Below are 26,071 nucleotides of genomic sequence, written 5' to 3'. Positions count from 1 at the left end.
ATCCGCTGAGTCCAAGTGCAGATGAAGAGGAGAGGGTTCTAGCAGGCAGAATGCAGGCACGGCAGGGAGCCTTGGGAGAATGGTGCTGAGAAGCCACTCAAGAAGCCACTCAGGGCTGGCTGGCCAACTCCAGGAGCGTCCTCAACATCCATGGCAGAAAATAACGGCAGCAGGGGGCTGTCAGGATGGTTCAGTAGGTAAAGGTGCTGCTGTCAAATCTGACAACCTGTGTTAGAGCCCTGAGACACACATAGTGGAAGGAGAGAACTGACTCCTGCTAGGTGTCCTCTAACCTCATTCTCTCTCTCTCTTTCTCTCTCTCCTCTCTTTCTTTCTTTCTCTCTCTCTCTCACACACACACCAATAAATGTAATAAAAAAAAAACTTTTCAAATAAGAGTAGCAGTGAGCATTTATGGAGTGCTTACCGCATGCACTCAAAGGCACTTGGTGAGGGCGCTCATCTCATCCTTAAGCATCCCTCCCACAGCCCAACCCTAGGAGGTGGGTCCTCTACGCCCTATTCAAGCAGATGGGACAGTGAACTCAGGTGCCCAAGATCACTCGCTCACAGGCAGAAATGACCTATCTCCTGAGGAGGGCCAGGATGGTGATAAGAGAAAGTGCTTCCAAGGGCTGAGAGGCAAAACGGCAGGCTACAGAAACAACCTGGCAGAAGCTGCCATTTGCCTCTACAGGAACACAGGGGTCAGACTCCACAAAGGGGGAGGCAGAAACGCTGATTTCTCAAGCCTCTGGAAGGTTTTTATTTGTTTGCTATTCTTTTTCTTTTTTTCCTTCTTAAAAAAAAAAAAAGACAAACAATAATAGCACATTTAGAAAATCAAGAACTACAATAGAAGATCCTTCTTTGAGTTTTTGTTCACATCGCCCTACACTGGGACACAGGGACTGGCACTCTCCATCCTGGCTGGGTCTTTCCTCTTGAAAAGGTGCTGAGTGGCTCCGGGAGCTAGGCGCTGGTCTCTCAGGCCACACCAGAAGGTAGCACCTGGTGCTGTCCCAGGCTACAGCTTCTCCAGTGTCCCTCCCCCCAAAAAAACCTTCCCTCTCTCCAAACCAGAGCCAGAAGCTGGAGACATTAGGGAACTTATTTTGGTCCCCACAGGGGACTCTTTCAAGGACAGATCCCTCCCCTGACCAGCAGGAGATGACACCCCGTGAGTGGATAAGGTGTCTCTCCAAAGTTCCATCTCTACTCCAGCAGACACCACACCGGTGCCCTGGTTCGTAGACCTGAGCCATCTAGGCTCCCTCCTGCCATACCCTAGGTCCATTCCAGCAGGCACAGGAGTGACAGATGCTTGGCCAGCCCCTTTAGCTGACCCCCACCCAGAGAGAGACAGAGAGAGAGAGAGACCCTAAGTCCCAGGGCCATGGCTCAGAAGGAGGCACTGGGTGGAAAAAGGCATGAGGGCAGGGTGAGGAGACAGAGCTGATGTAGCCAAATAGGAGAGGTGACAGAGGGCCACCCCGAGGGACGGGGCAGGCTTTCCAGGCCTACAAAACAGGGAAGAGTCCTAGACTGCTGGTCAGCAGGTCTAGGCTCAGGTATCTGGGGAAGAAAAGGCATGAATAAGCTCATGTCCCTTCTCATAGTGCCTCCAGTTACCATGGGGGCCAGGGCCAGGTGACAAGATCCCAGGCCTAGGAAAAAGGGGACATGCCCCACTGCCAAGTCTCAGCCTAGCCTCTATGGAAGGCTGGGTAAACCCACCCTATCACAAGCTAAGCCCCCGGCACCCAGTAGCAACTTCCAAGGGCTGCCATCCAAAGACCAACTGGACTGGTAGGTGATGGGGGCAGCTGAACCCGGGGCCCCTGCCTCCCCAGCTCCGGCTCCACCCTGACCACGCCCTTGGCTCTATTCCTGTTGTTCGTTCATTTCCATGTCAGACACCAGGATGTTCTTCTCGGTGGCCTCTGCTGGGCCAGAGCGGCTGCCGCGACTGTAGCGGGCCCCCTCAAAGGACCCACGCTCCGCATTCTGTCGGCGCCGGTAGAGGATGAAGGCGGCCGTCAGCAAGGCCAGGAGGAGCAGCACCGCGGTCAGCACCACCACCAAGGCCACTGGGTTCTCAGGGAGCGCTGCTGAGATGGAGACCGGAGGGAAAAGCACATCAGACTCCCCCCCCCCCCCCCCCCCCCCCCCCGACATGCCCACAGGGACAGAGTAGCCAAGGAAAGAGCCAGGCCGAGGCTCACTCACTCATTCCCTCCACTCACCTGATGGCAAGAAGTTGTTCTCTTCCACTGTAGAGGAGGGAAGGGCCAGAGAATCCCAGTCAGTCCTCACAGAAATCATAGTCACAATTTAAATAAGTGCCTGTGAACCGCTTTGTGACTGTCACTTTGCGGACTCACCGAACCTCCCACGACTCTAGGACCTGGCTACTATAATTCCCATCTATGTACAAGGAAGCTGAGGCCAAGTCTTTGGAGCTCAAAGACTTGCCACAGAGGGAACAGGTGTGTATGCGTGTGTCAATGTATGTGTTCTTACAGGTAAGTACATGGAGGTACTTGTGACGAAGCATGTGTGTGGAGGTCAGAGGTCAATCTTATTGTACTGTGTCTTCCTCCATGGCTCTCCACCTTGGTGTTTGGAGGCAGGGTCTACCACTGAACCTACAGCTCATGGATTCAGCTACACTGGCAGGCAGATGAGCCCCAGGGACCTATACAACCCACGAACACACGTCTCCCCTTCTGTTTTAGGGTTACAGATGAGGGCATTGAATGTTGGGCTTTTACTGGGGTGCTGGGAATCTGAACTCAGATCCTCATGCTTGCTTGACTTTATCAACTGGACCATCTCCCCCGGCCTCAGAGTTGATAAGTGAATGTCCAGGACTTGACCATCCCTTGACTCTAACCACTATAGAATGGTGGAGCTTGCTGGCCTCTGGGCTTAGCTGGAAAGTTAAGGCCCCGTGTCAGTCCTTGCTACAAACTAATGTACCTGATGCCCTCCTGCCCAAAGCAGGTGCCTCTATACACCAAGTAACCCTAGGCCCAGCTGGGCGTCCGGCTGTGGATTGAACATGTGCCTTCTGAGATCCTGGCTTACCTCTAGGGAGCTTGCACACAACTCCCATGGTGATGTTGGTACACGCACCAGGGCGCCACAGTCCGCTGCTGCTCTGGATCCAGTAGCAGCTGTTGTGGCTTAGCATGCTAGGGCCCAGGCCAGGGGGCCCCCAGTTAGAATAGTTCACAGCTGTGTTGTCTTGCCAGACCAGCGTGCCTCCTGTGGAGGGAAGCCATTGGCAAGGTGTGGGAAGGGGAAAAGGTGGGGGTCTTATAGGTGGAAGGCAGCAGGCATGCTCCACTCCTCCGCTTTCACAAGGTCGGAGATAGCGGCAATCATCTCTCTTGCAGCCTGAGCCCCAGTCCCTTCCCTAACCCTATACACAGCACCCACCTTTGGGGTTGAAGTTCATGCCCAACCAGGCTCCTCGACTCTGGGCTTCAGCGGTCTGCAGGTGCTCCCAGACAAACACATTCTCCATCTCATCAAGGATGGACAGAACAGTCCCACCGGCTGGACATAAAGAAAGCCCATGTCAGGACAAGCAGATCCTCCTTACGGTGATAGAGCCCCTCCCCCAACCTACCCCCCATTCCCAGCAACCCCAGCACTTTTCTCTGGCAGCCCAAGGGCAAGATGGTGTGACTCTCAGCACTTGCAGACTGTGGGATTTTCTGTACATGTCACAGTATGGACTGTGTATTTAAAAGCGAGGGGGGAGCTTGAGATACGTGCCCATAGGCAGAGGGAAAGTTCCTTCTCCAGGCCTCAGAGTCCCGGATCTGGGGTGGCCTGCTCTCACCTACCTTTCTGGCAGCGCTGCAGCGCCTCCTTGTGGCCCAACAGCACCTCCATGTGGAAAGAATAGCAATGCTCCCTGAAGGGAATCCAGGACGAGTCGGCCAAGCCCTGAGGACAGCTGCCCCGGTAATTTATCCTTCGGGGAGGGGGCCCTGTTGGAGTGCAGGATTGAGGATGTAGCCCGAACATCCTCCCACGACAACCTGCACATGCGCAAACCTTGGCCCTAGCGGGTGGTACTCACCCCTGCTCACCCCACACACTGCCCCTTGCAGCTTGGTTTCACAGCTGGTGGTGCGCCAGGTTCCATCTACATCCACGTAGGCACAGCCTCCCGACTGCTGGGGCTCCCCGTCTTGCCAGCTCACATAATTAAGAGGCTCCTCTGAGAGCCAGGAATACCGCCGTGAACCCTGGGTATTAGGTAGCCATAGATGAGAATAAAGGGACAGACTCTTAAGGTGGAAGGAGGAATGGAAATCAAGGCAAAAGGTAGAGTGAGGGTAGGGGGAGGCAAAATCTTGACCTAGGAACCCACCTCCTCACTGGCCAGCCCGATCCACAGTGGTGCTTGCAGTCCCCGGGAAGCCTGTGTGAGGAAGGCCTGGGTGTAGGGATCGGGCACGTGTGCCAGGCTGGCATTTCGGCTCTCACACAGCAGGAGCGCGTCTTTCCAGCGCAGCGGCTTCTGCAGCAGCCGGAAGGTGCGGTTGAGGTAGGAGAGCTCAGTGCCCGGGGCAGGGGGTGTGGCTGCTGGGGATGGGCTCAGCGAGGGGTCTACAGGGAAAGGGGGCAGGACTCAGACTGGGCTCTGCCTCCCTTACCCCATTCCCAGGTATGAGACTAAGCCAGGGGAAACCAGACTGATGTCTATCAGGCTCAGAGCAGGTCACCGCTGGGGATGGCGGTCACTATCCTCATCAATGAGCTTTTTATTGGCTAACATGCAGAGGAGCAGGAGATGCCTTGGTGTTGAACCTCAGGGGTCTGACCCTAGACATAACAGCATGTCACACAACCTTCCTCCTGAGACCACCTGCCGCCCAAGCAGATAACATGACTTCTGGGCCCTCTAGGGCCCCTGAAAAGAGAAACAATGTTTGGTTCCTTCTGGCCCGGCCCAGAGCCACTAGCTGGTGCGGGAGTGTCTCTGTGCGGCTTCAAGCAGCACGTACCTGTGTCCTTCTGGCAGATGAAGCCATGCATCTCCTCTGTGCAGCTTCGATCGTCCCAGCGGCCAGTGAAGTGGGCTGAGGGGCTGTGCAGGATCACAGCACAGCTGGTCTGGAGGAAGAGACTACTTAAGGGAAGCCCAGTGGCTTGCCCCATCAAAGGACAGCTGAGGTTGGAAGAAGGGGGAGGTAGGGAAGATGGCAACAGGGACAGAGAAAAGCACAGTGGCACATGTCCTCACCGGTTTGGTGCCACTGGGAGCAGGGCTGGGGCCAGAGGGCTCTCCTGGTGCCCAGTTGGTATACAGCAGAGGTTCCTGCTCAATCCACTGGAAGTCCCTCTGAGAGGCATGCAGGCCAATCCAAAGGTCAAAGGTCACGTTGGGGAGGCTGGCTGTGATGAACGCTACAGTCCCCCAGAAGAAAGGAAAGAGTGATGGGGTAGCCCCTGTTTGCCCTGCGGTAGCCAGTTGTGAGGAGACACCAGCGCGCCTCCCCATAGGCTGACCCTACCTTGCTCTAAGGGGTTTGCAATGGTGACCAGCTGGGCTTCTTGCTGTTCACAGGAGAGCTGTGCCTCTGACCATTTCACCCTGTCCTGGGGGTCCTGGCCCTGGATTCGGAAACACTGTGGGACAGGGGATGTAATTGATACACAGCTCTACATCCCCAGTCCACATACCCTCAGCAGCTGATGCTTGGGGGCGTTCATACACAGGGTGCCTGGATCTCCCTGAGCAAAGCCCCACCCTCCCATCCTGACCCAGAAGTCACAAATGCCCACATTCTGGTGGTGGTGGTGGTGGGAGCTTGTTATTGTTTATTCGAGACAGGGTCTTACTATGTAGCCCAAGCTGGCCTGGAACTCATGATCATCTTCCCTCAGCCTCCCTAGTATTGAACACTATTTGTGTGTGTGTGTGCGCATGTATGTGTGTGTGTGCACATGGATGTGTGTGTGTGTATATGTGTGTGTGAGATTCAGGGTCTCACATATGCTAGGCAAGCACTCTACCAATGAGCCAAACCCCTAAGTCCTTCCCACTTTGGGCTTTTGTTTTGAGAAGTTTCTCCTTGTGGCCCTAGATGACCTAGTCCCCCACCATCCTCTAGTCTCCCAGGATCTGAGTTAAAAGTACATCATACCCAACTTCAAAACATTAGGAAAGACAATTTTCTAAATGTCGTCAAGAGAAAGAAAACGTCGGGTGGCAAGGACGGCTCAGCACCCACTGCTCCCCGAGAAGACCTGCATTGGGATCTCAGTACCCACACAGCAGCTCACAACTGTCCGTAACTCCAATCCTGAAGGCTCTCATGCCCTCTTCTGGCCTCCATGGGTATTGCACACAAGAGGTGTACGCACATACATGCCAGCATAAAATACAAAAAAATAAAAATAAAAAATAAAAATGAAGGAAAAGAATTTTTAAAAATGAATACAGAAAGAAACACAGTGTGATTTCATCCACATGTGGAGATGGATAAAGTGCTTACTGGATAGGTGTGAGAACCAGAGTTTGCACTCCTGGCACCCACGTGAATGCTCTAAGTTTGGGGGCTGCTTGTAATACCAGCACTCAGGAGATGGCGACAGATGGTGTCTGGGACAAGCTGCTTAGCTAGACTAGCCAAATCAGCAAGAATTGGGCTTACAGGAGAGACCCGGCCTCTGTAGGTAAGGTATAGCACTATCAAGAAAATACCCAAGGGCTGGGCTGTGGTGGCGCACGCCTTTAATCCCAGCACTTGGGAGGCAGAGGCAGGTGGATTTCTGAGTTCCGAGGACAGCCTGGTCTACAGAGTGAGTTCCAGGACAGCCAGGGCTGTACAGAGAAACCTTCTCTCGAAAAAACAAACAAACAAACAAACAAAGAAAAAAAATAACCAAAGTTAATCTCTGACCTGTGCACATACATGCATGTGCCAACCACACTTAAGCATGCAAAAAGTAATCTCTGATTGGGCATATAGCTCAGTTGGTAAAATGCTTGCCTGGCATGCAGAGACTCTAGGTTCTATTCTATTGCATAAAACTGCATAAACCTGTGATTCCTGCATTAGGGTCTTCAAAAGTTTAAAGTCACCCTTGTCTACCTAGTGAGTTCAAGACTAACCTAGGTTGCATGAGACTGCCTCAAAAGTGCCGCGGACCGGGATTTCTTACAGGGTCCCTTGTTCCACGGGACTAGGGGTTCTGGCCAGGTGGGCACGGGATTTGGCTTTGACAAACAGACTAGACACAAATGGTGTAAGGTCTGAGTGTATTTCTTTAAAAATGACATGAGGCTTTTACAATCATTGTAAAAGAGAAATGAAAAATCTGGCAGCTCAACAGTTGAGGTACATCTGAGGCTATCTGAAACATACTGGGTCTAAAGCAGCAGCTATCGCCTCTGAACTGGTGTTGTATCCCCCGGGCCCAAGTGCTCTGGGCCCGGGGGACTGCGAGAGATACATGAATCTGAGTCCTAGCCCATCTAAGTTCTAGTGCTAGTCCTGCATGTGAGTCCAAGTCTTTCTTCTCCCAGTCCTTCTGTTAGACTGAAGTCACTTAGGCAAGCGACCCCCACACCCAGGTCAGCAGGGTCTGGTAGCTAGGTGTGAAACAGGAGGAAGAGGGGTGGAGCCCTCCCTGTTGAGGTATTCTTATGCTAATTCTCTGGTTCTTGCTGGAGGCAGGCAGAGGGGGAATCCCGACCTAACTCTTTCAGCTAATGTCGTAGAATGAAAGAAACCTTTCAATTACTCTCTAGTACTTAAAACATTAAACTAGGATAGTTGGAAACATTGGTGAAGGTCAGAAAGCAATGTCCGAATTTTCTCTTGCTAGCTGTAAGAAAATGATATCTTGGTGAGTTCCTAGCACACTAGTACGAGGACATATCTGGGCCACCTCTGAGTTTGGGGTGCCAGGAGACAATGCGGAGGCAGGAGACTGACTTTCCTTGAAGTTTACGCCTCAAATACCGCTGTCACGCAAAGTGTGCGTGGCACAAAAGGAGTGGCAGAGGCGGTGGCAGCACACACCTTTAATCTTAGCATTCCTGAGAGTTCAAGGCCAGTCTGGTCTACAGAGTGAGTTTCAGGATAGTTAGGGCTACACAGAAAAACCCTGTCTTGAAAATCCAAAAAGGAAAAAAAAAAAAGAAGAAAAGAGAAAAAAAGAGTTGAGAACAGAGTGTCAGTCAGTGGGCATAATGGGGATAGGGGAAGGTTGGCCACTGAGTACTGAGGTATGGTTATGTGCAATCTAGTTGTTTGGTGCTAGTGTGCAAAAGGTGACCCCATGATAAAGTGACCTGCGGTGAGGTAGCTGCAGGACAGAACATACTGAGCATGTCAGACAGCCAGAAGGAAGGACTTGGGATAGCTGTCCCTTAAAGCGAAATCATGACTTCAGGGGACAGGTGCATTCACCCTAATTTAAGCATTATATAGTGTACGAATGTACCAAAGTACTACATAGCATCCCCCAAATATCTGTCTTTTTTGTGTCTTTATGTACTAGTGAAAAAAATAAATTTAAATGGAAAAGAAATGGAGTTTTATACTGCAGACAAGAGAATGAAATGTATGCAATCATATGCTCTTATTAAAATTACATAAATATTAATTATTATAATTGACCAGTCACATGTTTTCTTTCTACTAATAGAAAAAATTTACAGATACTATTTTTAACCTTTATCTGTTTTCAGTTCTGTACTCATGCATATTTGACTCCATGTGATGATAGTCTCATAGTATAGAAGTAACTATAAATTTTCTCTGCATGCTCATGTATATATACATAAATAACATATACACACATACAGACTGGGTTTTATTAATGGGGTTCATTATCAAAAGGCTTGACAACTACTGGTCCAGAAAACTCACCTAAGTATTGAGATAACTTTGCTCCCTGGCAGACCAGGTGTTATACACACTGAGCCACTTTCCAAGGAGCCTCGCTCTCATTGGCACAGAGAGGTGCGCGTGGACACAGGAAAGGTGCGTAGGAACAGCTCCTCTCGGCTGGCTCTCTTTGTGTCCCTTCCCAAGCCCCTACCTTGTTAAGGAACTGGTTCCAGCCAGAGGGGCAGCCTCCTAGGGCTGAAGGTGGCAAGTCTTGGGGCTGGGTCTCTCCAGAGCTATTGCTGCGCTTACAGATGTAGGGCAAGGCTGTATGGCACCTCTGGTCCCCCCAGTCCTCTGTGAAGGGGAGAAGAGAACCATTACCCTAAGGTCAGGCAGGGCAGGCAGCACTCTTGGTTCCAGGCCCTGAGAATATAGGCTGAGCTCAAGTTCTGTGTCCTTGGAGGCATGGACCATCCATGGATCCTTGGATATACCCCTTCTTGGATTTGACCACAGAGAGAATATACTAGCTCCCCACTCCACCCCACCCCCACCCCCACCCCCACCCCCACCCCCACCTAGGTATCCCTAACCATAACCCCTCCTTTATGCTGACAACACCCTCTCTGGTCCTCATTCTCCTCACCTTGTCTGGCTGTCATGTACACACACTTCTTGTCCTTGCCGACGGGTCGAGGTTTTCCTGGTGCCCAGGAGATGAAGTTTATAAGAGAACCATCTGTCCACCTACAGAGTCACAGAACACAGCTTCCTCCATATACAGCACTGGAAGCCATAGAATGGGAGCGCGAATGGGGCTGAAGGAACACAGAGCCCAGCACAGCCAGAGACCTACAGCTTCCAATCAAAGCTCCACCCAGCATACACTCACCTCTCTCAGATGCCTGAAAACCCTACAGCAAAGTGCCCAGATCTCCACCAATCCCTGGTCTTTCTGCCTCAAGTGCCCTAATTCATGTAAGGCAGGCACTGACTAGGGTCCCATAGACCAGCATATGCTTGGTCCATGTCCTGGCCAGTTTTGTTTATAATGTGACCCCAGGTATGACAGGAGAGTGCCACCATTATGTAGTGCCCAGTGCATGCTGGATGATGTCGTAAGGACTTAAAGTTGCTTTTTGTCAAACAGAGCACTGTGGTATCCAGCGGCTTTTTGCTAGGTCTTGTATCTTAAGGACACGAATGCTCTATTTTAGCAGGTCTGACTGAGAATTGGTAGTGACACTGTGACCTGCCACACCATATGCCCCCAAAGTCTCCAGAGTAGGAAGCAACAACCAGGTGGACGACAGCAGATGCAGTAACTTAGCATTTTGCCATCTGAAGCTGGACCAACTGGCATCTGCTGTAAATAACCCACATGGTAGGTAAGCAACAGCATTCTGAGGTAAACCACGGCTTCTGCCATTTGAAAAACTGTACATCTAGTTAGAGACTAGCCCCATCATTGAGGGGCTCAAGAGATGGGTTATCTGTTAAGAGTGTGCGCTGTTCTTCCAGAGGACTACAGTTCAGTTCCCAACACACACACACACACACACACACACACACAGGTGGCTCACAACCACCTATAACTCCCACTCCAGGGGACCTGGTATGTCTGTTGGACTCTGTAGCCATCAGCACACTCATGTATAAACACACACATAGAAACACACTCATATCTATAAAATGTAAAATCAATAAAGATTAAAAATATTTAAAGAAATCCAGGTGGTGATAGTGGCACACTCTTTTAATCCCAGAGCTCCAGAGGCAGAGGCGGAGGATTTTTGTGAGTTTGAAGCCAGCCTGGTCTACAGAGTGAGTTCCAGGCTGGAAAAAAAAAATTAAAGGACTACTACAGTATTAAAGGAATAATACAGTAATGATTAACCTTTAAAAATAAAATAAAGCTGGGTATGGTGACATATACCTTTAATCCGAGCCCTTGGGAAGCAGAGGCAAGGGGATCTCTGTGAATTCAAGGACAGACTGGCCTATGTAACCATGACTATATAGTGAAACTCTGTATAAATAAATAAATAAGTACCGCCAGGCAGTGGTGGCACATGCCTTTAATCCCAGCACTTGGGAGGCAGAGGCAGGCGGATTTCTGAGTTCAAGGCCAGTCTGGTCTACAGAGTGAGTTCCAGGACAGCCAGGGCTACACAGAGAAACCCTGTCTCGAAAAAAAAAATTCTAAAATAATCACTATATAACTATATATAGCTCTCTCTATATATAACTATGTATAGTTATATATAAAAACTACATATAGCTATATATAAGAAATTATATATAGCTATATATAGCTATATAACCACACACACACACACAACTTGTTGGTGTTTTGAAGTATTTGTTTTGTAGTCTAGGAATCAATCCTGGGTCTCAAGAATGTAAGCAAGCTAGACAGATCTCACTATTGCCACCTTCAGATAAGAAAATGAAAGCCAGAAACACATCACTTAATTGTTCAAGGTCATGTAGCCAGCGAGGAGCAGAGTTGAACTCAAATGCAGGTCTTTCTGTCTGTGTTTGGTCAGCCCTGACACCTCTAGCTTGGGGACACAGTGAGCCACTCCCATGCGTGCCCCCTCCCACACCTGCTGCTCACTAGCGCTCCCACCTGAATCGGCCGTCACTCTCCGAGGTGTGCAGGCCGATCCACCAGTGCTGCTCCTGGTCTGAGGACAGCTGGGGAAGAAAGCAGGCATGTAAAGTTAGCAGCTTTCCTGTCCTCAACCTTGGCCCTTTCCCATCCCATAATACTTGCTGCCTCTCATTCCCACCTTCTGTAGGTTTTGCCCCAGGAAGTCCAGTTCTGCCTGGCTGTGAATGGAGGTCAGTTCTGCCTGGAACCATGTGCAGATGCGCTGCGCCTGCGCCCACGAGGAGTGATGCTCAAAAAACTTGTACTCTGCCTCCTGAAAGCGTACCCACTCCAGACGGCCTGTGGGGGCAGCAACAGGGGTGGGAGCAGATGCCAGACCACTAGAAAGGCCCTTGAAAACTCTGGGCTTGGACAAAGGCCAGGGCATGCAACAAGTGGCTTGCAAAGATAAACCTGGGACAGACCCTTGAATGGATCCTCCTTCTGCAAACCCAGAAAGCAGAGCAGTGGTGTCCAGTGCTAACTGAGTGAGTCCCTTCTGGGGTGGAACCCTTGACCTGTTTGGCTTTATTCTGGGCAAAGGTAGGAATCAGGTAGCCTGGGGAGCCTTACCTTGTCGACCAATGTCTGGTTCCTGCACATCCACACCTATAGAACAACAGGACCAAAAATGTCAGGGAAGAGGGGAGCTGGATTCCCCCAAATTCCTTGCTTCAAAGCCCTTGTCCGGCATCTGTCTCACCCCACCCCACTTACTACCACATCCAACCTCTAGGGATCTTGCAGATCCAGTCAAGCTGTGTCTGGCACTGCATGGCTACCCACTGCAGGGAGGCCAGGTCCAGCACTGCACAGCCTCGGATATCATCGTCATCATGCTGGCTCCGGGCAAAATTGTGGTAGGAAAACTGGAAAGAGGGATAAAGACCAGGTAACCAAGAAGCCTAGGCTGAGCTGAGAACCGCCAAGCCAGGCGAGGATCCAGCACATAACCCGATTACTTTTAACCTACCCACACTGAAGCCCTGCCCGTGTCAGGCCCTGCTATGCCCCAGAGGGTGCCCACCCACCCAAGCCCTACCCACCTCCCCATCCGGCCTCCTCCACAGCTCCTCACCCCTAAGCCATCGCTCCAGCGCCAGCTGTGACCCTCTCTAGGGTCTCTGCGGTTCAGGCCAATCCAAAACCAGTGCTGCTCGTGGTTCTCAGGCTCTGACTCACTTGGGTGGGGACGGAAGAGAAGGGAGGTGAGAGCTGCTGAGGACCAAGTGTAGGAGCCCAGCGGAGCCCAGTTGCTGCCAGCTATCTGTTGGGCAGTCTCTGGTGCTTGAAACTTCTCAGTCAACACTGCAACCTAATGTCCGAAAGCACTGTAGGGTGTGTGTGTGTGTGTGTGTGTGTGTGTGTGTGTGTGTGTGTGTGTGTTTTCTCTGAAATCCCCTCCCTAGAAACAAAGCAAGCTGGAGCAGGTGCCCTGCTTCACTCAAAAACAAGTAGCCTGCTTCCCTGCAGGGCCCTTGACTTTCTGAGATAGCTTGTCTAACAGGGAGTCTGCATACTTTTTCGTTTGGGGAATTTAGGAAGTTGCTGGGCCTATGGGGGTGGGAGAAATTTAAGGATCAGAAAACCTGGGTTCGGATGGTGCTCCATCACGGGACCCACTATGAAATTGAACACACAACCTAACTCATGGGTCCCACACGAGAACACTGGGAATGCATGAGGAGCAGGGTATGGGGAGGGGGGGATGTGAACAGCATCCATGTGGTGAGCTAAAAAGAGTGGCGAACACGCGTTGCCGTAGTTACCAGTCAGGTGATAAAACCCTGACCGCTGGGAGGAAATGTCCCCGAAATTAAAATCTCAGGGAGCCTGGGTCCACTTGGAAAAAATTTTTTCACTGATTGTAATTGATTACAATGCCATGTGCCATGAATGACAGTCCTCGGTGGCAGAGAGGGGATCTGGGCACATTCCTCATCCCTTGCCTGAACAGTTTCAGCTTTTCTCCTTGTCTCTCAGGATGGTTTATGGAGGGGGTGGGTTCTTACGACGTGTCTGGGGCCGGGGGTGGACCTGAGATGGGAACTGTGTCTGCTAGGATGTTGCTGGCTGCCTGACACTGCTTAGCAACAGAGTCTCCTATAAGTGGGTCACCCCTGTGCATCCAACCAAGATTCCAGGGGACCATGGCAACTTGAAAGAAACAGGATGGTTCTGGCACCATTGACAGATGCAGGTCATTCTAAGCCTCAGCTGGGCCCTCTGAGGGCACCATCAACGCCCGCCTTCTAACCCTAAGCGTGACAGAACCCAGACTCTGGCAGCCACGCCTGCCCCCACCCAAGTACAGGCCACCACACCCATTTAGTACCCAAAGATCTTGCTGAGCATGTTGGTCACAAACTGCTCCTCCTCATAGCTGGCTAGACTCAGCAGCTGGGCCCCCAACTCCCGGCAGACCCCCAGGGCCTGGATCCAATTCTTCTTCTCTTGCAGCCGCTCTGAGCTGAACACCTGCAGAAACAGAACCAGCTGTCTAAGCTATGGCCATGGGCCAAAGGGCATCTGCCACCTCCTCATGCTAAAGACAATTCTATCTCAGGAAGGCAAGTGACACTGTTAGCTCCTGGCAAGAGCCTTTGCACCTCATCCACAGACTTTCAGTTGGGCTCTAATCCTAGCAGAGGCACCACTGACGGAAGCAGCTCCCCCCCCCCCCCCCCCCCCGGCTTCAGTTTCTATATGTAATAAAAGGCCTTGGAAGGCAGGCATTGTAGCAGATGCATGCAAACCTAGTACTTGGGAAGCAGAGGCAAAAGGTCAGAAGTTCAAGGTTATCCTCAACTACATAGTGAGTTTGAGGCCAGCCTCAAACACAGTGAGTTTGTGGGCTACACAAGAGGAGTTGGACATAGAGGCTTATGCCTGTTATCAGCACTTGGAAGGCTAAAAACCAGGACTGCCAAGAGCTGAGGCTAGCCTGGCTCCTACAGGGCAGGACTCTGTCTCAAAAGCAAATTCTAAAATTTCAGACATCAAAAACCAACTGTTGGCTCCCAAGCTTGGCAAATCACCAGGCCCTACCCAGGCTTTTCAAATCCAAACCTCCGCTTGGCACTCAGAAGAGGTACTAGGGATAGAACCCAGGGCCTTGCACATGCTGTATCAGAAGACTCTCTTTGTATCCGGCTCCCCAGGGGTTCTGAAGAACACTCTGGGGTCTGGCTCCTTCAACTCTTCACACGTCTACTAAGCACTGCCTCCCAGACTCACCCACCGGACAAATTCTTCATCAGCAATTACTCTAGCCTGCAGTCTAGGCTGGCACTTCAGGGTTATGACAGTCCCCAGGTCCCGGCAGATGAACTTCCTCAGTGCCCCCCCCCCCATGCCAATAGGGTGTCACACCTTATAGCAGTGTCGGAGTTTGGGGTCTGAGGCCCAGCCCTGGGGACAGGAGCCAGTGAGGCTGGGCGTGGGGTCTGGCCCAGGCAGCTCTGGTGTCACTGGTGTGCCCAGGCTCTGCCGGCAGATGTAGCGAGCCCGGAACGATGTGCAGTTCTTCACCTCCCACAGTCCCATGGCACTGCCAGTGGCCAGAGCCACACAACCGCCACGTCTGTACCCTGAGAAGAAGAAAGAGCTTGTCTCTACAGGGATGAGCTCTGGTGGGGGTGGGGGTGGGGAGGAAGTCAGCACTCAAATCGGGGGAAGGCATGAGGCAGAGTCCTAGTTCCATGACTACTCAGAGTGGGGATCCTTAGCCTTTCTGAACCAATCTCACTATATACTCCTCTAGGTATAGGAAGGTTGAGAATACTGAGCCAGGCAGTGGCAGCCCATGCCTTTAATCCCAGCACTAAGGAGGCAGAGGCAGGTGGATCTCTGAGCTTGTGGCCAGCCTGGTCTACAGAGTGAGTTCCAGGACAGCCAGGGCTACACAGAGTAACCCTGTCTCAAAAGGAAAAGAAAAAAAGAAGAAGGAGGAGGAGGAGTCTGAAGCTAGGTGAAGTGGTACACACCGATAATCCCAGTATTCAAGGGACTAAGGCAGGAGGATTGCTGCAGAGCCAGCCTGAGCTACATAGTGAGACCCTTTCTCAAGAAAAAGAAAAAAGAGAATGAATGTGAAACTTGAACAGATACTAATAGAAGTCTCTGTAACTATTGTGTGCACATTACATATCTGACCCTTCCCATTGTCACATATACATTTAAGCCTCACATAAACTCTATAAGGAATCCACCATTATCCCCATTTCAAGATGAAGAAACTGGGGCTCAGAGAAGGCCCAGCTGGCAAACAGCAGTGCCAAGGGTCTGAGCTGGGCCATGGGCTCCAGAGCTAGCAGGTCACACGGAACAAAGGAACAGCTTTCTGGGAAGGCCTCACCCTAAGTCCTGACACAGCTCTGGGTCCACCACAGCCGCCCTGCTTCAAGGCCAAGCAAACGGTGTTAAGGGCTCACCAGGCTGGTCTCGGTTCCAATGAGTATACGTGACTTCATCCCCACTGAGCCAGCGGAAGGAGCCAGTGCTGTTGAGGTCTTGCAGAGCCGTCCAGAAGTACTCGCCCTCCCAGTTATAGATGAGGCTGCTGACGAAGGCTTGCTCAAACCTTCAGAAACAAGCCAGTCAAGGCACGGCACTTACTAGTGGCTTCCCACAAGCCCTGATACCACAAAGCTGATACTCCATCCCAGAAGCTCCGGTACTGTGCACAGCCAGTCATGTGCCCAGGGAAATGGGGATCCAAGGGGCTCACACAGTCACCAGAGTCCCACTATTGCCCACACTCTTTCTTGGCCATTCAGTCCAAATCTGAACCTATCCCTCTCCTACCCTACCCTGGCATCGCTTAACCACAATGTCTGGGGCACACCGAGGCTCAAAGGAGGCTGGGTCCCTCTGGGCAGATGCCAGGATATGGGAGGATATCAGACTGGGTCACGGGAGAGGGCTGGGCAGGACTTGGGTCCACCCTCTCTACCTGTTGGTGATGGTGACCAGCTGAGAGCCATGGTCAGTGCACAGGCGCCGGGCATCGCTGTAGATCACTTGGTCCTCTCCCAGCCAGTAGCAGGATGGGCTATGCCACGTCCAACCCTGGCTCAAGAGAGAGGGCAGAAGAAGGGTGTCTGTGGGAGGAAGATCCCACCCTTACCTGCCAGTGCTTGAGCAGGGGCCACATCAGGATACCACTGTCTGTGGGCAGGACAGGAGGGACTGATTTTGGCACCACAGCCTACACTAAGTTCTGCTTCTGGTTACTCTCAGCTCTCTCTACCACGACCAATGACTGTTGCATCAGGGTAGAAACGCTGCTGCGGGTAGCTGATGGACCTGCCCAAGGTGTGGCTCTGAGAAACAAGTATCATTTAAACCAAGAAGCTGGGCATATAACTCAGTGACAGAAAACACATTTATCGCACATGTGGGGGCCTTGGGTTCAATCCTCAGTATGGGGGAATAAAAGAAAAAAAGGAAACAACAAAGCAAAAACAATCAGGCTGGAGAGATGGCTCAGTTGGTAAATTGCTTGCTAAGCAAGCACGTGGACCTGAGTTCAGATTCCCAGAACCCATGGGAAAAGCAGGTGTGGCGGCCTGTGCTTTTATCGTCAGCATGGAGGAGGAGGAGGAGAAGGCAGGCGGATCCTGGAGGATCCGCTGGTCCGCCAACCTGACCTACTGGGGAGACCCAATCCAGTGAGAGACCCTGTCTCAAAATAAGGAGGCCAACCTCCTTGGGCTGACCTTTGGCCCCAACATGAACACATATACACATGTGCGTGTATATATGTGCATATATGCATTTATCCATGTGCACACACAGCCATAAAAATAAATAACATAAAATAACCAGGTGCTGGCAGGGTGGCTCCAAGGGTAAAGGCCTTTGCCACACTGCATTTGCATTTGAACCACAGATCCTACGGTTAAAGGAGAGAACTGATCCCCAAAGTTGGGCTCTGGCCTCTACGCATGCACTCTGACATATGCATGCCACACACTCATAAGATATACACAGGCATAGTAATGATCAATAAAAAATAAGATAAAGGGGCTGGAGAGATGGCTCATTGGTTAAGAGCACAGGTTGCTCTTCCAAAGGTCATGAGTTCAATTCCCAGCAACCACATGGTGGCTCACAACCATCTGTAATTGGATCTAATGCCCTCTTCTGGTGTGTCTGAAGACAGTGACAGTGTACTCGTGTTTACATGAAATGAATAAGTAAAACTTTTAAAAAATAAGATAAAGAATCAATATTAAGAAAAAATAGTATCTGGCTTGGACACCAGAGCTGAAAGCTACGGACAGATGGAGGACGCAGAGGGGGCTGAGTGAGCCTCAGGACTCTAGAGTGGAGCCTGGTAGGATGCTCCTGGGGAGGGAGGGAGGCCAGGGTAGCCCTTCATCAAGGAGAGAAGTGACCTGACCACCTTAGGTGCAGAGACAGCTCCAGAGTAGCAACAGGAGCCAGGACTAGAGAAGTGGCTGTCACGCATCAGGGAAGCCCCCGGGTGCCAAGCAGCATCTAGGCAGAGACCCCTGGCTCTCCCAGTGTTTCCCCCTGCACATAGTATCCACACACATACATTCCAGGCTGGCCTCCAATCGCCTATACTCATGCCAGGAGAGAGCTAAGCCCCGTGCTCACAGACCCCCAGACTCCTCGACTGGATCCCGGCCAGCCTTCCTCCCTCTCCTGCAGCAAGTGTGATCCTGCTTCTTGGAGAGAGCTCAGTTAAGGATGGGCTTTCATTGGAGTTAAATCCGAAGGAAAACAGGGAGGATTGAGACTTGCAGCAAGGAGCGGCTGCACAGAAAACCACAAAGGGAGCGTTATGAGTAGTCTCCCCATAGAGGGCTTACTCGCAACTGAGCCATGCCAAACAGGGTGGAGAAGGCCTGTCACATACTTACCCTCCGTCATAACTCACAGCCCCCCTCATTTACCCAAAACTCTGCTGGAGCCCAGTGGCCTAAAGGATGAGGAGGGAGAAAGTCTTCCCCACTGAGTGGCCTCTCTCCTCCAGAAAAGACAGCCAAACAGATGGGTGCTCTGAGGAGAGAGGACTGGGGTGCACAGAGCCAGCCCACTGCACAGCCTACTCCTATCGTGACTAGACCAGGCTTGACCAAGACCCGGAGCTGAGGTGGGGTCCTCTACTTCCCCACCAAGGCCACACTCCAACCCCACCCCCCAAATAACACTCCCTCAGGAAGAGGCAGTTGGGAAACCAAGAGGATGCTGGGCAAGGCTGCAGGGTTTCTTCCATCTCTCCCTACCTCCCCAGGGAGCCCCTGGGGCTGACCCCACCTTGGGCAGTTTCAAAAACACCCTCACCTTCCGGCAGCCATGGTCCTCCTCAGCAGCGCCCTGGCTCAGTCGGCCTGCCTTCTTGCAGATGGACGGCAAGGACTGGTTACAGGGACTGTCATTCCAGCGTCCTTCCTAGGACACATGAGCAAGAAGACTCACCCCAAATCTCTCACTCCCTCAAAACTTTCCAGCCAGTTTTCTAGACCTGAATCTGAACTTGTTGTGTGATTCCTAGCAACCAGCCTCATTTTCTATGTCCCAGGCTGCTGAATGGAGAGATCAGAGTCAGTTCGATAGATGAAAGAACAAATTGTTCAGAGGCTGGAGAAATGACTCAGCAGTTGAGAATACTGGCTGCTCTTCCAGAGGACCCAGGTTCAATTCCCAGCACCTACAAGATGGCTCACAGCATCTATAACTCCAGCTCTGGATGGATCCAGTGCCATCTACTGAGCTTCACAGGCACCGGGCATGAAAGTGGTACGCAGACATACACACAGGGTAAAACACCCATACGCATAAAAAAATAAAATTTTTAAAAGTTCTCGAATGCTTATGAACTGTTTCTGAAATTCTCTATCTGGTTACTTTGGATTGTGGATAATCCTAGGTAATTGAACTGTGAAAACTGAGCCCACAGGTCTTATCCCTGGGACTACTGAAGAACTGGGGAGAGTGAAGGCTGGTGTGCACACGCCTGACTCTCTGATGGTGAAGAGGAATTCGGCCCTGGGGCCTCCCAGTGACAGAGTCTGCTTTATCCCTCACCCTGACAGCACAGCATCAGTTCATCCCATTAATCGAAGACGCTCACCCAATCACTTAAATGTTTAAATAGAATCCCTTAATGCAAACAGATCTTCTGCTGAGGCCCCGAGAGTGTGTGTGATAGCAGGAGACTATGCCTAGGCCTCAGGGCTCTCTGTCAAAACCCTGCCTCAGTTTCCTCTCCCACCCACCCTGGGTCTGAGTCAAGGTGTGGCAAAGCAACAATCATCCACGATTTCCTGAGAAGACAGACCCCTGAACTGAGAAAGGTCCTACAGGGCAAGGGCTGGAACCCAGTGGCCTTGCTTGCCCAGCTACGCCATTGCGTGGGTTCTGGTGCCATCTGCTGGTAGGAAGGAACAGCTGGCAAGAGACCAAAAATGGGCCGGCCATGCTTGCCTAAGGCTTTTGGAAAATCAGTTCTTCTAGCCCTGCAGGTGACTTAACTGGGGAAGTCAAGGTGGGGCTCTAAACTCTGCCAGCCAGTCCTGTGGAAGGAAAGGGCCTGGGGTACACAAAGGCTGATAATAGACAGTCATTTTTCAGCTGGCAGGAGGGGGAGAGACACTGGGAACATGGGAGTGGAGGGGGTGCTATGGTGCTATTATGAGAAAGGAGAGTCTCACCGGCCCCCAAATGGTGACACAGTCCTCCAGGCTGTCACGGAAGTTGTTGGGCTCAAAGGGGTGCCAGTGGGTGAAGCTCACGAGGCTCCCGTCAGACCACTCAAAATTCATCTGCAGTTTCAAATCATTGAGGCCAATCCATAGCTCCTCCACCTCTGGGGTACAGGAGGGCAGGAAAGAAGGGGAGAAGACATTGAGATCGGCCTCGGACCGGCAATGAAGGAAAGATTCTTTTGTGCTTTCTAGGTAGGAAGGGATTAGACATACAGACATACCCTCGCCTCCACCCAGTACTGAAGCCAGGCAGCCCCTCACCTTGCTTGATCTGTTTGGTGATAAACTCCAGCTCAGCCATGCTATGGATGCTAAGGAGGTCGCCCCCACCCCGCAGGCATGCCCTCTTGGACTCCTGCCAGCTGCGTTTCTCGGCCTGCAGGCGGTAGCAGTGGCCCTGGAAGGGTTGCCAGCTGGGGTCACACTCCACCTTGACATTGGTCCACCTGTCTATGGAGAGGCACATGGAGGTGCTCAGCCAGAATCCAATGGGTGTCACGACCCCCTCCCTAACCTGTCTTGTCTGTAACACCTGCCTTCTCCATGACAACAGCCTTACAATATTTAAAACCCAGGAATAGCAGATATAGCCAGTCTCACAGAGAGAGATGGGCAAGTGGTGGGACACACTAGCCTCTTAAGCCAGTATCTACAGTAAATAGCATTTCCTGCTAAGACAATCAAGCTTAGCTCAAGGACACTATACTTAATAAATAAAGCCTACATCAAATAGATCCACGGGCCACCCCCTTTGTGTTGGCCTTAGCAGACTTGGATAAAAGAAACGAGGGAGAGAGCCTTGGGTGAATAATGAGGTCCAGTTTGGCCAGAGGTGGGGTGAGCAGCCGGGAATATCACAGGGCCCATAATGTCTGGCAGACTGGTCACATCCCTTTTCTAGAATTGCTCACTAGCTCCTTCCCTCTCCACACCTCTTCTTGCTTCTGAAGTCCCTCCCCTGCACCCAGAGAGGTGCTTCTGGGGTTTATCTGCTAGGGACTGGAGTTTGAGGGCAGCTGAAGCAAACAAGTCCTCACTTGGATCTTGGCAGAAGAAAACAGAATTTCGTCAAACCACCCACAAAATCAGGCTCAGGCAGGATCCTGTCTAGGCAGGAGTGAAGATGTGAGCCTATGCTATGCACTGCCCCAGATTAGCATTCTGAGACTAGCTCCATCTGGGTCAACTGAGGGGTATTCCAGTCATGCCTCTGACTAGAGGCTCTTCAAAGTGGGTAGGTTTAGAAAGGGGACAGGCAAGCTCCAAGGTGCAAGAGATAGAAACCATCTTTCATTAGCCGATGGGTTGTGACTCTGAGCTGCAGCCCAGAACAGAGTTTAGTAGCTATTCAAGTCGTAGGGTCCTGAGGGAAGAAAGATTCCTGGGGAAATGTGGCCCCTGCTTTGGAAATGACATGTCCTTGGTAGTGAGACTGGCCATTCACTTAGACTAGGCCTCCTGCAAACATCTGGGTTACTGAATGGGGGCAGCAAGGCAGAGAGTCCTTGCAGGGTCCCCTCTGTATTTCTCTCTCTGGAGGTTTCCATGGGCATGCCATATTTTCTCTGTGAAAATCTCTACTTTAGCAACCCCACAGCTACATAACCCGGACAATAGTAGCCCCTCTATTTTACACTGCCTGGGAAATGCCAGCCACAGAGACACTCCTTGGGCCAAGCCAAACCAGGGCTCTAGCTCTACAGTAACTTTGTAAGAGGGAATGCATCCATTCTCAATTTGCAAATGAGGATTCTACATTCCAGAGAGCCAAGGCCACATGTCAGAAGGGGTAGTGCCCCAAAGCAGGTCCTGTCTATCACCCCACACTCCGTCTCTCTCAGGAGGCCCTGGGATTTATCTCCTTCAATCACACCTTTCAGCAAGACACTCCTAGGCTTAAAAGCCAGAACATTCCCATGGGCTACCCAGCCCCACTCAGACTTCAGAGACCGGCTGCGACCTGCCTTTCTGCACTCACGTCAAACACCCTGCTTAAGAATCACCCGAGGGAGGGGGGTGTCTTGTTAAATGCAGGTTCTGATTCAGTTAATCTGGGGCGGTCCTCCCAGTCTGCTGTGCTAGCCTCCGGGTGCTGCTGGGCTGGTGTCTGGTTCCCCTTAAACTCCATACCTTAGCGGCAAGCATCTCCCACAGGCAGTTCCCGTGGCCGGAATTGCTCCCCTCCCACGCCTCCCTCTGCTTTTGTGTGTATGTGGAAGCCAGAAGACAAACTGGGGTTTTCCTATTATCATTATCATCATCATCATCATCATCATCATCATCATCATCATCATTATAGTCTCTCGCTGTCCTGGAATTTAACAAGTAGGCTAACCTGGAGGTCAGGAAGCCACAAGGATTCTTCTGTCTCTGCCTGCCCAGAACTGGGATTACACCAGCACACATGGTGTCTTATTTCAGGTCTAGAACTGAGCTATTGCCCCAGCCCTCCTCCTGTCTTTTAAACTTACTATCAACCTGAAAACCTCAAGTCCAGCATCACATTCATAAAACCCTCAGCTCACAGTGCTCAGCCACTCACCGCAGCTCCCGTCTATTACATATTTTGGTAGCTCATAGCTCAGGGCGTTCTAAGTTTTAAGGTGTCTGTGACCCACCCCCCCCATCAGACTGCAGTCTCTACAGGGCCTGGTGGATATTGCCAACCTTTTACACAGCTCTCAACGTATGTTCACCCAAAGATTAATGACGCGTTCCAATTTTTCCAGACTAGCTGAATAATTAAGTAGGGGCCCAGAGTCACTTTGTTTGTCTGTAGAACAAGAAAGGCTGAACTGGGCAGGGACCCCGATGTCCTTAGCCCTTTGTGACCTGGCTCACCTGGCTGGATGGGCTCGGCTGTGGCGTTGGGCTTCTTCTTGCAAACATAGGGCAGGGCGATGCTACAGTCGTGGTTCTGCCAGCCGCCTGAGGACTCAGTCCGGATCACTCCACAGTTCTCCTCACCTGGGTTGTCCGGCTGATCTGTGGGTCAGGCAGGGTGCCAGCACCCCAGGAGAGGGGAGCTCAAATTGTGTCCCTCCCAAGCCCTCTTCCGGGCCTCTTCTCTCCCTCCATTCCCCGGGATGTCGGCATTAGTCAGAGAAGCCCAGCCTCCATCCAGTCTTGTATATTGCACCACTGGGTCACCCTGCTTTCTAGCCTGGGCTCATGCCACCCTGAACCCCCTTAATCAGCAGTGTAGACTTGAGCTCTTATCTCTCTGGCCCTAGGTATATGGGTGCGGCTGTGTGTCTAAGAGCTGTGAACAGGCTGGGCAGTGGTGTCGTATGCCTTTAATTCCAGCACTTGGGTGGCAGAGGCAGGTAGATTTCTGAGTCTGAGGCCAGCCTGGTCTACAGAGTGAGTCCCAGGACAGCCAGGGCTACACAGAGAAACCCTGTCTCGTAAAACAAAATAAAACCAAAATAACTGTGAATAGAGACTAAAACCAGATCCTCTCACCAAGCCCTGGACCAGGACTTATCTAACTGGGAGGGCACAGGCAGTTCCCCTTTCACACCAAGGCACTCCACAGGCTACGGAGCCATTCCAGGAGAGGGGGGAAACCCAGACTTCCCACCTCTGGAGTAGGGTAGAAGAAGCCAAGTGTCCATGGGTTTCCCATGCCTCACCACTCTCCCAGTTGAGGTACTTGAGGGGTGAGTTGTCTGACCACTGCCAGCCTCCACTGGTGTCCAAGTCATTAAGGCCAATCCACAGCGTAGAGCTGTAGCCCGTGAGGAGTCCTGTCAGAAAGAGTGCTTCCTGAGAAAGGGAATCCCTGTCCACTACCACTCTCTCCCCACCTGCCCATCCCAAGACGGAAGAGTGCGTGGGGCAGGGATGGTGGTGGTGTGTGTCCTGTCTTGTGGTGGGAAGAGGGCTGATCTCAGACTTCCTGGAATCCTCCCCGCCCCCGCATGGGTCAGACCTCAGCCACAGGGGACTGCCCGTCTCACCGTTGATGTAGGTCTGCTCGTGGATCTCGGTGATGCTCAGCAAATCTGCACCCTGCTGCTCACAGCTGGCCCAGGCCTCTCTCCAGGACAGTGTGGATTGGAAGTTAAACTGGTAACAGCTGTCAGTCAGCTGGTCTCTGTCCCAGAAGGTCTCACAGTCGTTACCTGCCACCGCCACCGCCATAGATGAACCATCCGTTCTCGAAAGTCCTTTACCCGGCTCTGAGTTCCCCACAACCCCCACCCCACCCCACCAGCCTCCCTCCAGGGCTCTCCCACCCTGTCTGCTTCTCACTCTTGATGGGGCAGAAGCCCCAGCGCTCATCTTTGCCGTAGTCCTGGGTGGTGGCACACCACAGGTGTCCATCTTCTCGGCCAGTGCTGGTGCAGCCATGGAACCACTGGTTGTCGTATTTGAAGGGGATAGTGCATGGCTTTCCATGGGAGTTTCCCTGGATGGTGTAGACCTCTATAGGGGAAGAGAGCTGTGACTTGGTGCCTGGAGCCTCACAGGTCCGTCCCACCTCACCCCTCAGGGAAAGCCCCCCTATAACCCAGGAGAATGGGGATATGGGAGAACGGAGGGGTCTGGGGAGTCAGGGGATCGGAGGCAGTAGCACCAGACAATGGCTTTAAAGAGAGAACCAACTCTTGCTATTGGGACAGCTGAGGGATGCGGGACAGACATACTGCACACTCCTCTAGGAGGGGCTTCCCAACCGCTCCAATGCCTTTTTGGTGCCACGGAGGGCTGAGCCAGCTAGCCACTCCACCAAGGCTCCAGGCTGTCCCTAAACGGTCTCTCTTGGAATACAGGTATCTTCCCAGGACAGAATTCCAATGCTGGATCGGGTCACTAAGATCCCCATTAATCACCTGCAAAACCTGTGTGTTGCTGCCACAGATTTCTCTGGAGAGTAATCGGGAGGTGGAGACACTTAACTTTAGGCTGTCCCTTTTTATAAGTAGTTGTAATCTTAAATTCTTTTAACTATTTTAATATGCTATCAGGATTTTTAAAAATTGATTGCATTTTTTATGGGGGGGGGAGACACATAATATATAAAGGTCAGAGGGCGACTTTTGGGAGCTGGTTCTCTGCTTCCACTGTGGGTCCCCAGGTTGTCAGGTTTGGCGGCAAGTGCCTACATGCATGAAGCCATCTCACAAGCCCTGAAGACGTGTTTCTCTTGCCTTCCTGACTAATGCACTTGGGAGTGGCTCTCTCAGCCCGTTCTCCTAACTTCTTTCAGTTCAAAATGCTTGCAGCCTCCCTTCTCTGCTCCCTCTCTTTGAGACATAGCCCAGGTTGGCCTCCAATGCACGGTGTAGTCAAGGCTGGCCTTAGCACTGCTGCCCCGCTGAAGCCTGAGCCACAATGCCGGCCATGTCTTAAAAGTTACCACTCTCTAAGGTCCTTAACTGGGCTTAACACACTCAAGGCTCAGCACAATCCTCTTTATAGAGTTAGCCTTTCTCCTGACTAATCAGATTAGCCTCCGCAGTCACTCCGTTTCCTGTCACAACGCCACTTTCCTTGGATATAGGGAGAACACTTGCCTATGTACTCTCTGCCACTTTGTGGGATGGTGCAAGCTAATTTTGAAATTTTCTTGATTTTTGCTCTTTAATCTTTAATTTTTAAATTACATTTACTTATTTATTCATTTATTTGGTGTGTGTGTCTAAGTGTCTGTGTGTCTGTGCGTGCGTGTGAGTGTGAGTCTATGTGGTATGTCTGTGTTAGTGAGTCTATGAGTCTATGTGGTATGTACGTGTGTATGAGTGTGTATGTGAGTGAGTGTATGAGTGAGTGTATGAGCCTATGTGGTATGTCTGTGTGTG

The 26,071-nt window shown here is 51.6% G+C and overlaps 1 protein-coding gene across 2 annotated transcripts in view; it reads right to left on the bottom strand.

Moving 5' to 3' along the window:
• Window positions 1-385: 385 nt before the first annotated feature.
• The window catches only part of Mrc2 (mannose receptor C type 2), a 61,645-nt gene continuing 35,959 nt past the window's right edge, over window positions 386-26,071 (bottom strand). The window contains exons 3-30 of one of the 2 annotated variants that reach the window (XM_031352936.1): window positions 24,522-24,695; window positions 24,227-24,391; window positions 23,900-24,013; window positions 23,106-23,249; window positions 20,526-20,714; window positions 20,211-20,365; window positions 18,841-18,948; window positions 16,478-16,593; window positions 15,957-16,105; window positions 14,896-15,113; window positions 13,859-14,001; window positions 12,602-12,704; window positions 12,254-12,392; window positions 12,097-12,132; window positions 11,663-11,823; window positions 11,500-11,567; window positions 9,514-9,614; window positions 9,079-9,221; window positions 5,538-5,652; window positions 5,267-5,430; window positions 5,028-5,136; window positions 4,391-4,629; window positions 4,097-4,265; window positions 3,858-4,004; window positions 3,445-3,564; window positions 3,091-3,270; window positions 2,247-2,273; window positions 386-2,111 (exon numbers count right to left, since the gene is read on the bottom strand). In XM_031352936.1, the coding sequence (XP_031208796.1) occupies window positions 1,885-2,111; window positions 2,247-2,273; window positions 3,091-3,270; window positions 3,445-3,564; window positions 3,858-4,004; window positions 4,097-4,265; window positions 4,391-4,629; window positions 5,028-5,136; window positions 5,267-5,430; window positions 5,538-5,652; window positions 9,079-9,221; window positions 9,514-9,614; window positions 11,500-11,567; window positions 11,663-11,823; window positions 12,097-12,132; window positions 12,254-12,392; window positions 12,602-12,704; window positions 13,859-14,001; window positions 14,896-15,113; window positions 15,957-16,105; window positions 16,478-16,593; window positions 18,841-18,948; window positions 20,211-20,365; window positions 20,526-20,714; window positions 23,106-23,249; window positions 23,900-24,013; window positions 24,227-24,391; window positions 24,522-24,695 (3,923 nt within the window). In that variant the 3' untranslated portion in view covers window positions 386-1,884. The remainder of the gene's footprint in view (window positions 2,112-2,246; window positions 2,274-3,090; window positions 3,271-3,444; window positions 3,565-3,857; window positions 4,005-4,096; window positions 4,266-4,390; window positions 4,630-5,027; window positions 5,137-5,266; window positions 5,431-5,537; window positions 5,653-9,078; window positions 9,222-9,513; window positions 9,615-11,499; window positions 11,568-11,662; window positions 11,824-12,096; window positions 12,133-12,253; window positions 12,393-12,601; window positions 12,705-13,858; window positions 14,002-14,895; window positions 15,114-15,956; window positions 16,106-16,477; window positions 16,594-18,840; window positions 18,949-20,210; window positions 20,366-20,525; window positions 20,715-23,105; window positions 23,250-23,899; window positions 24,014-24,226; window positions 24,392-24,521; window positions 24,696-26,071) is intronic. The other variant, XM_031352937.1, reaches the window with a different exon arrangement.

The sequence above is a fragment of the Mastomys coucha genome, unplaced genomic scaffold (assembly GCF_008632895.1).
Source record: "Mastomys coucha isolate ucsf_1 unplaced genomic scaffold, UCSF_Mcou_1 pScaffold5, whole genome shotgun sequence".
NCBI lineage: Eukaryota > Metazoa > Chordata > Mammalia > Rodentia > Muridae > Mastomys > Mastomys coucha.
The sequence above is the reverse complement of the archived record's forward strand: the minus strand, read 5'-3'. Positions and strand labels throughout refer to the sequence as shown.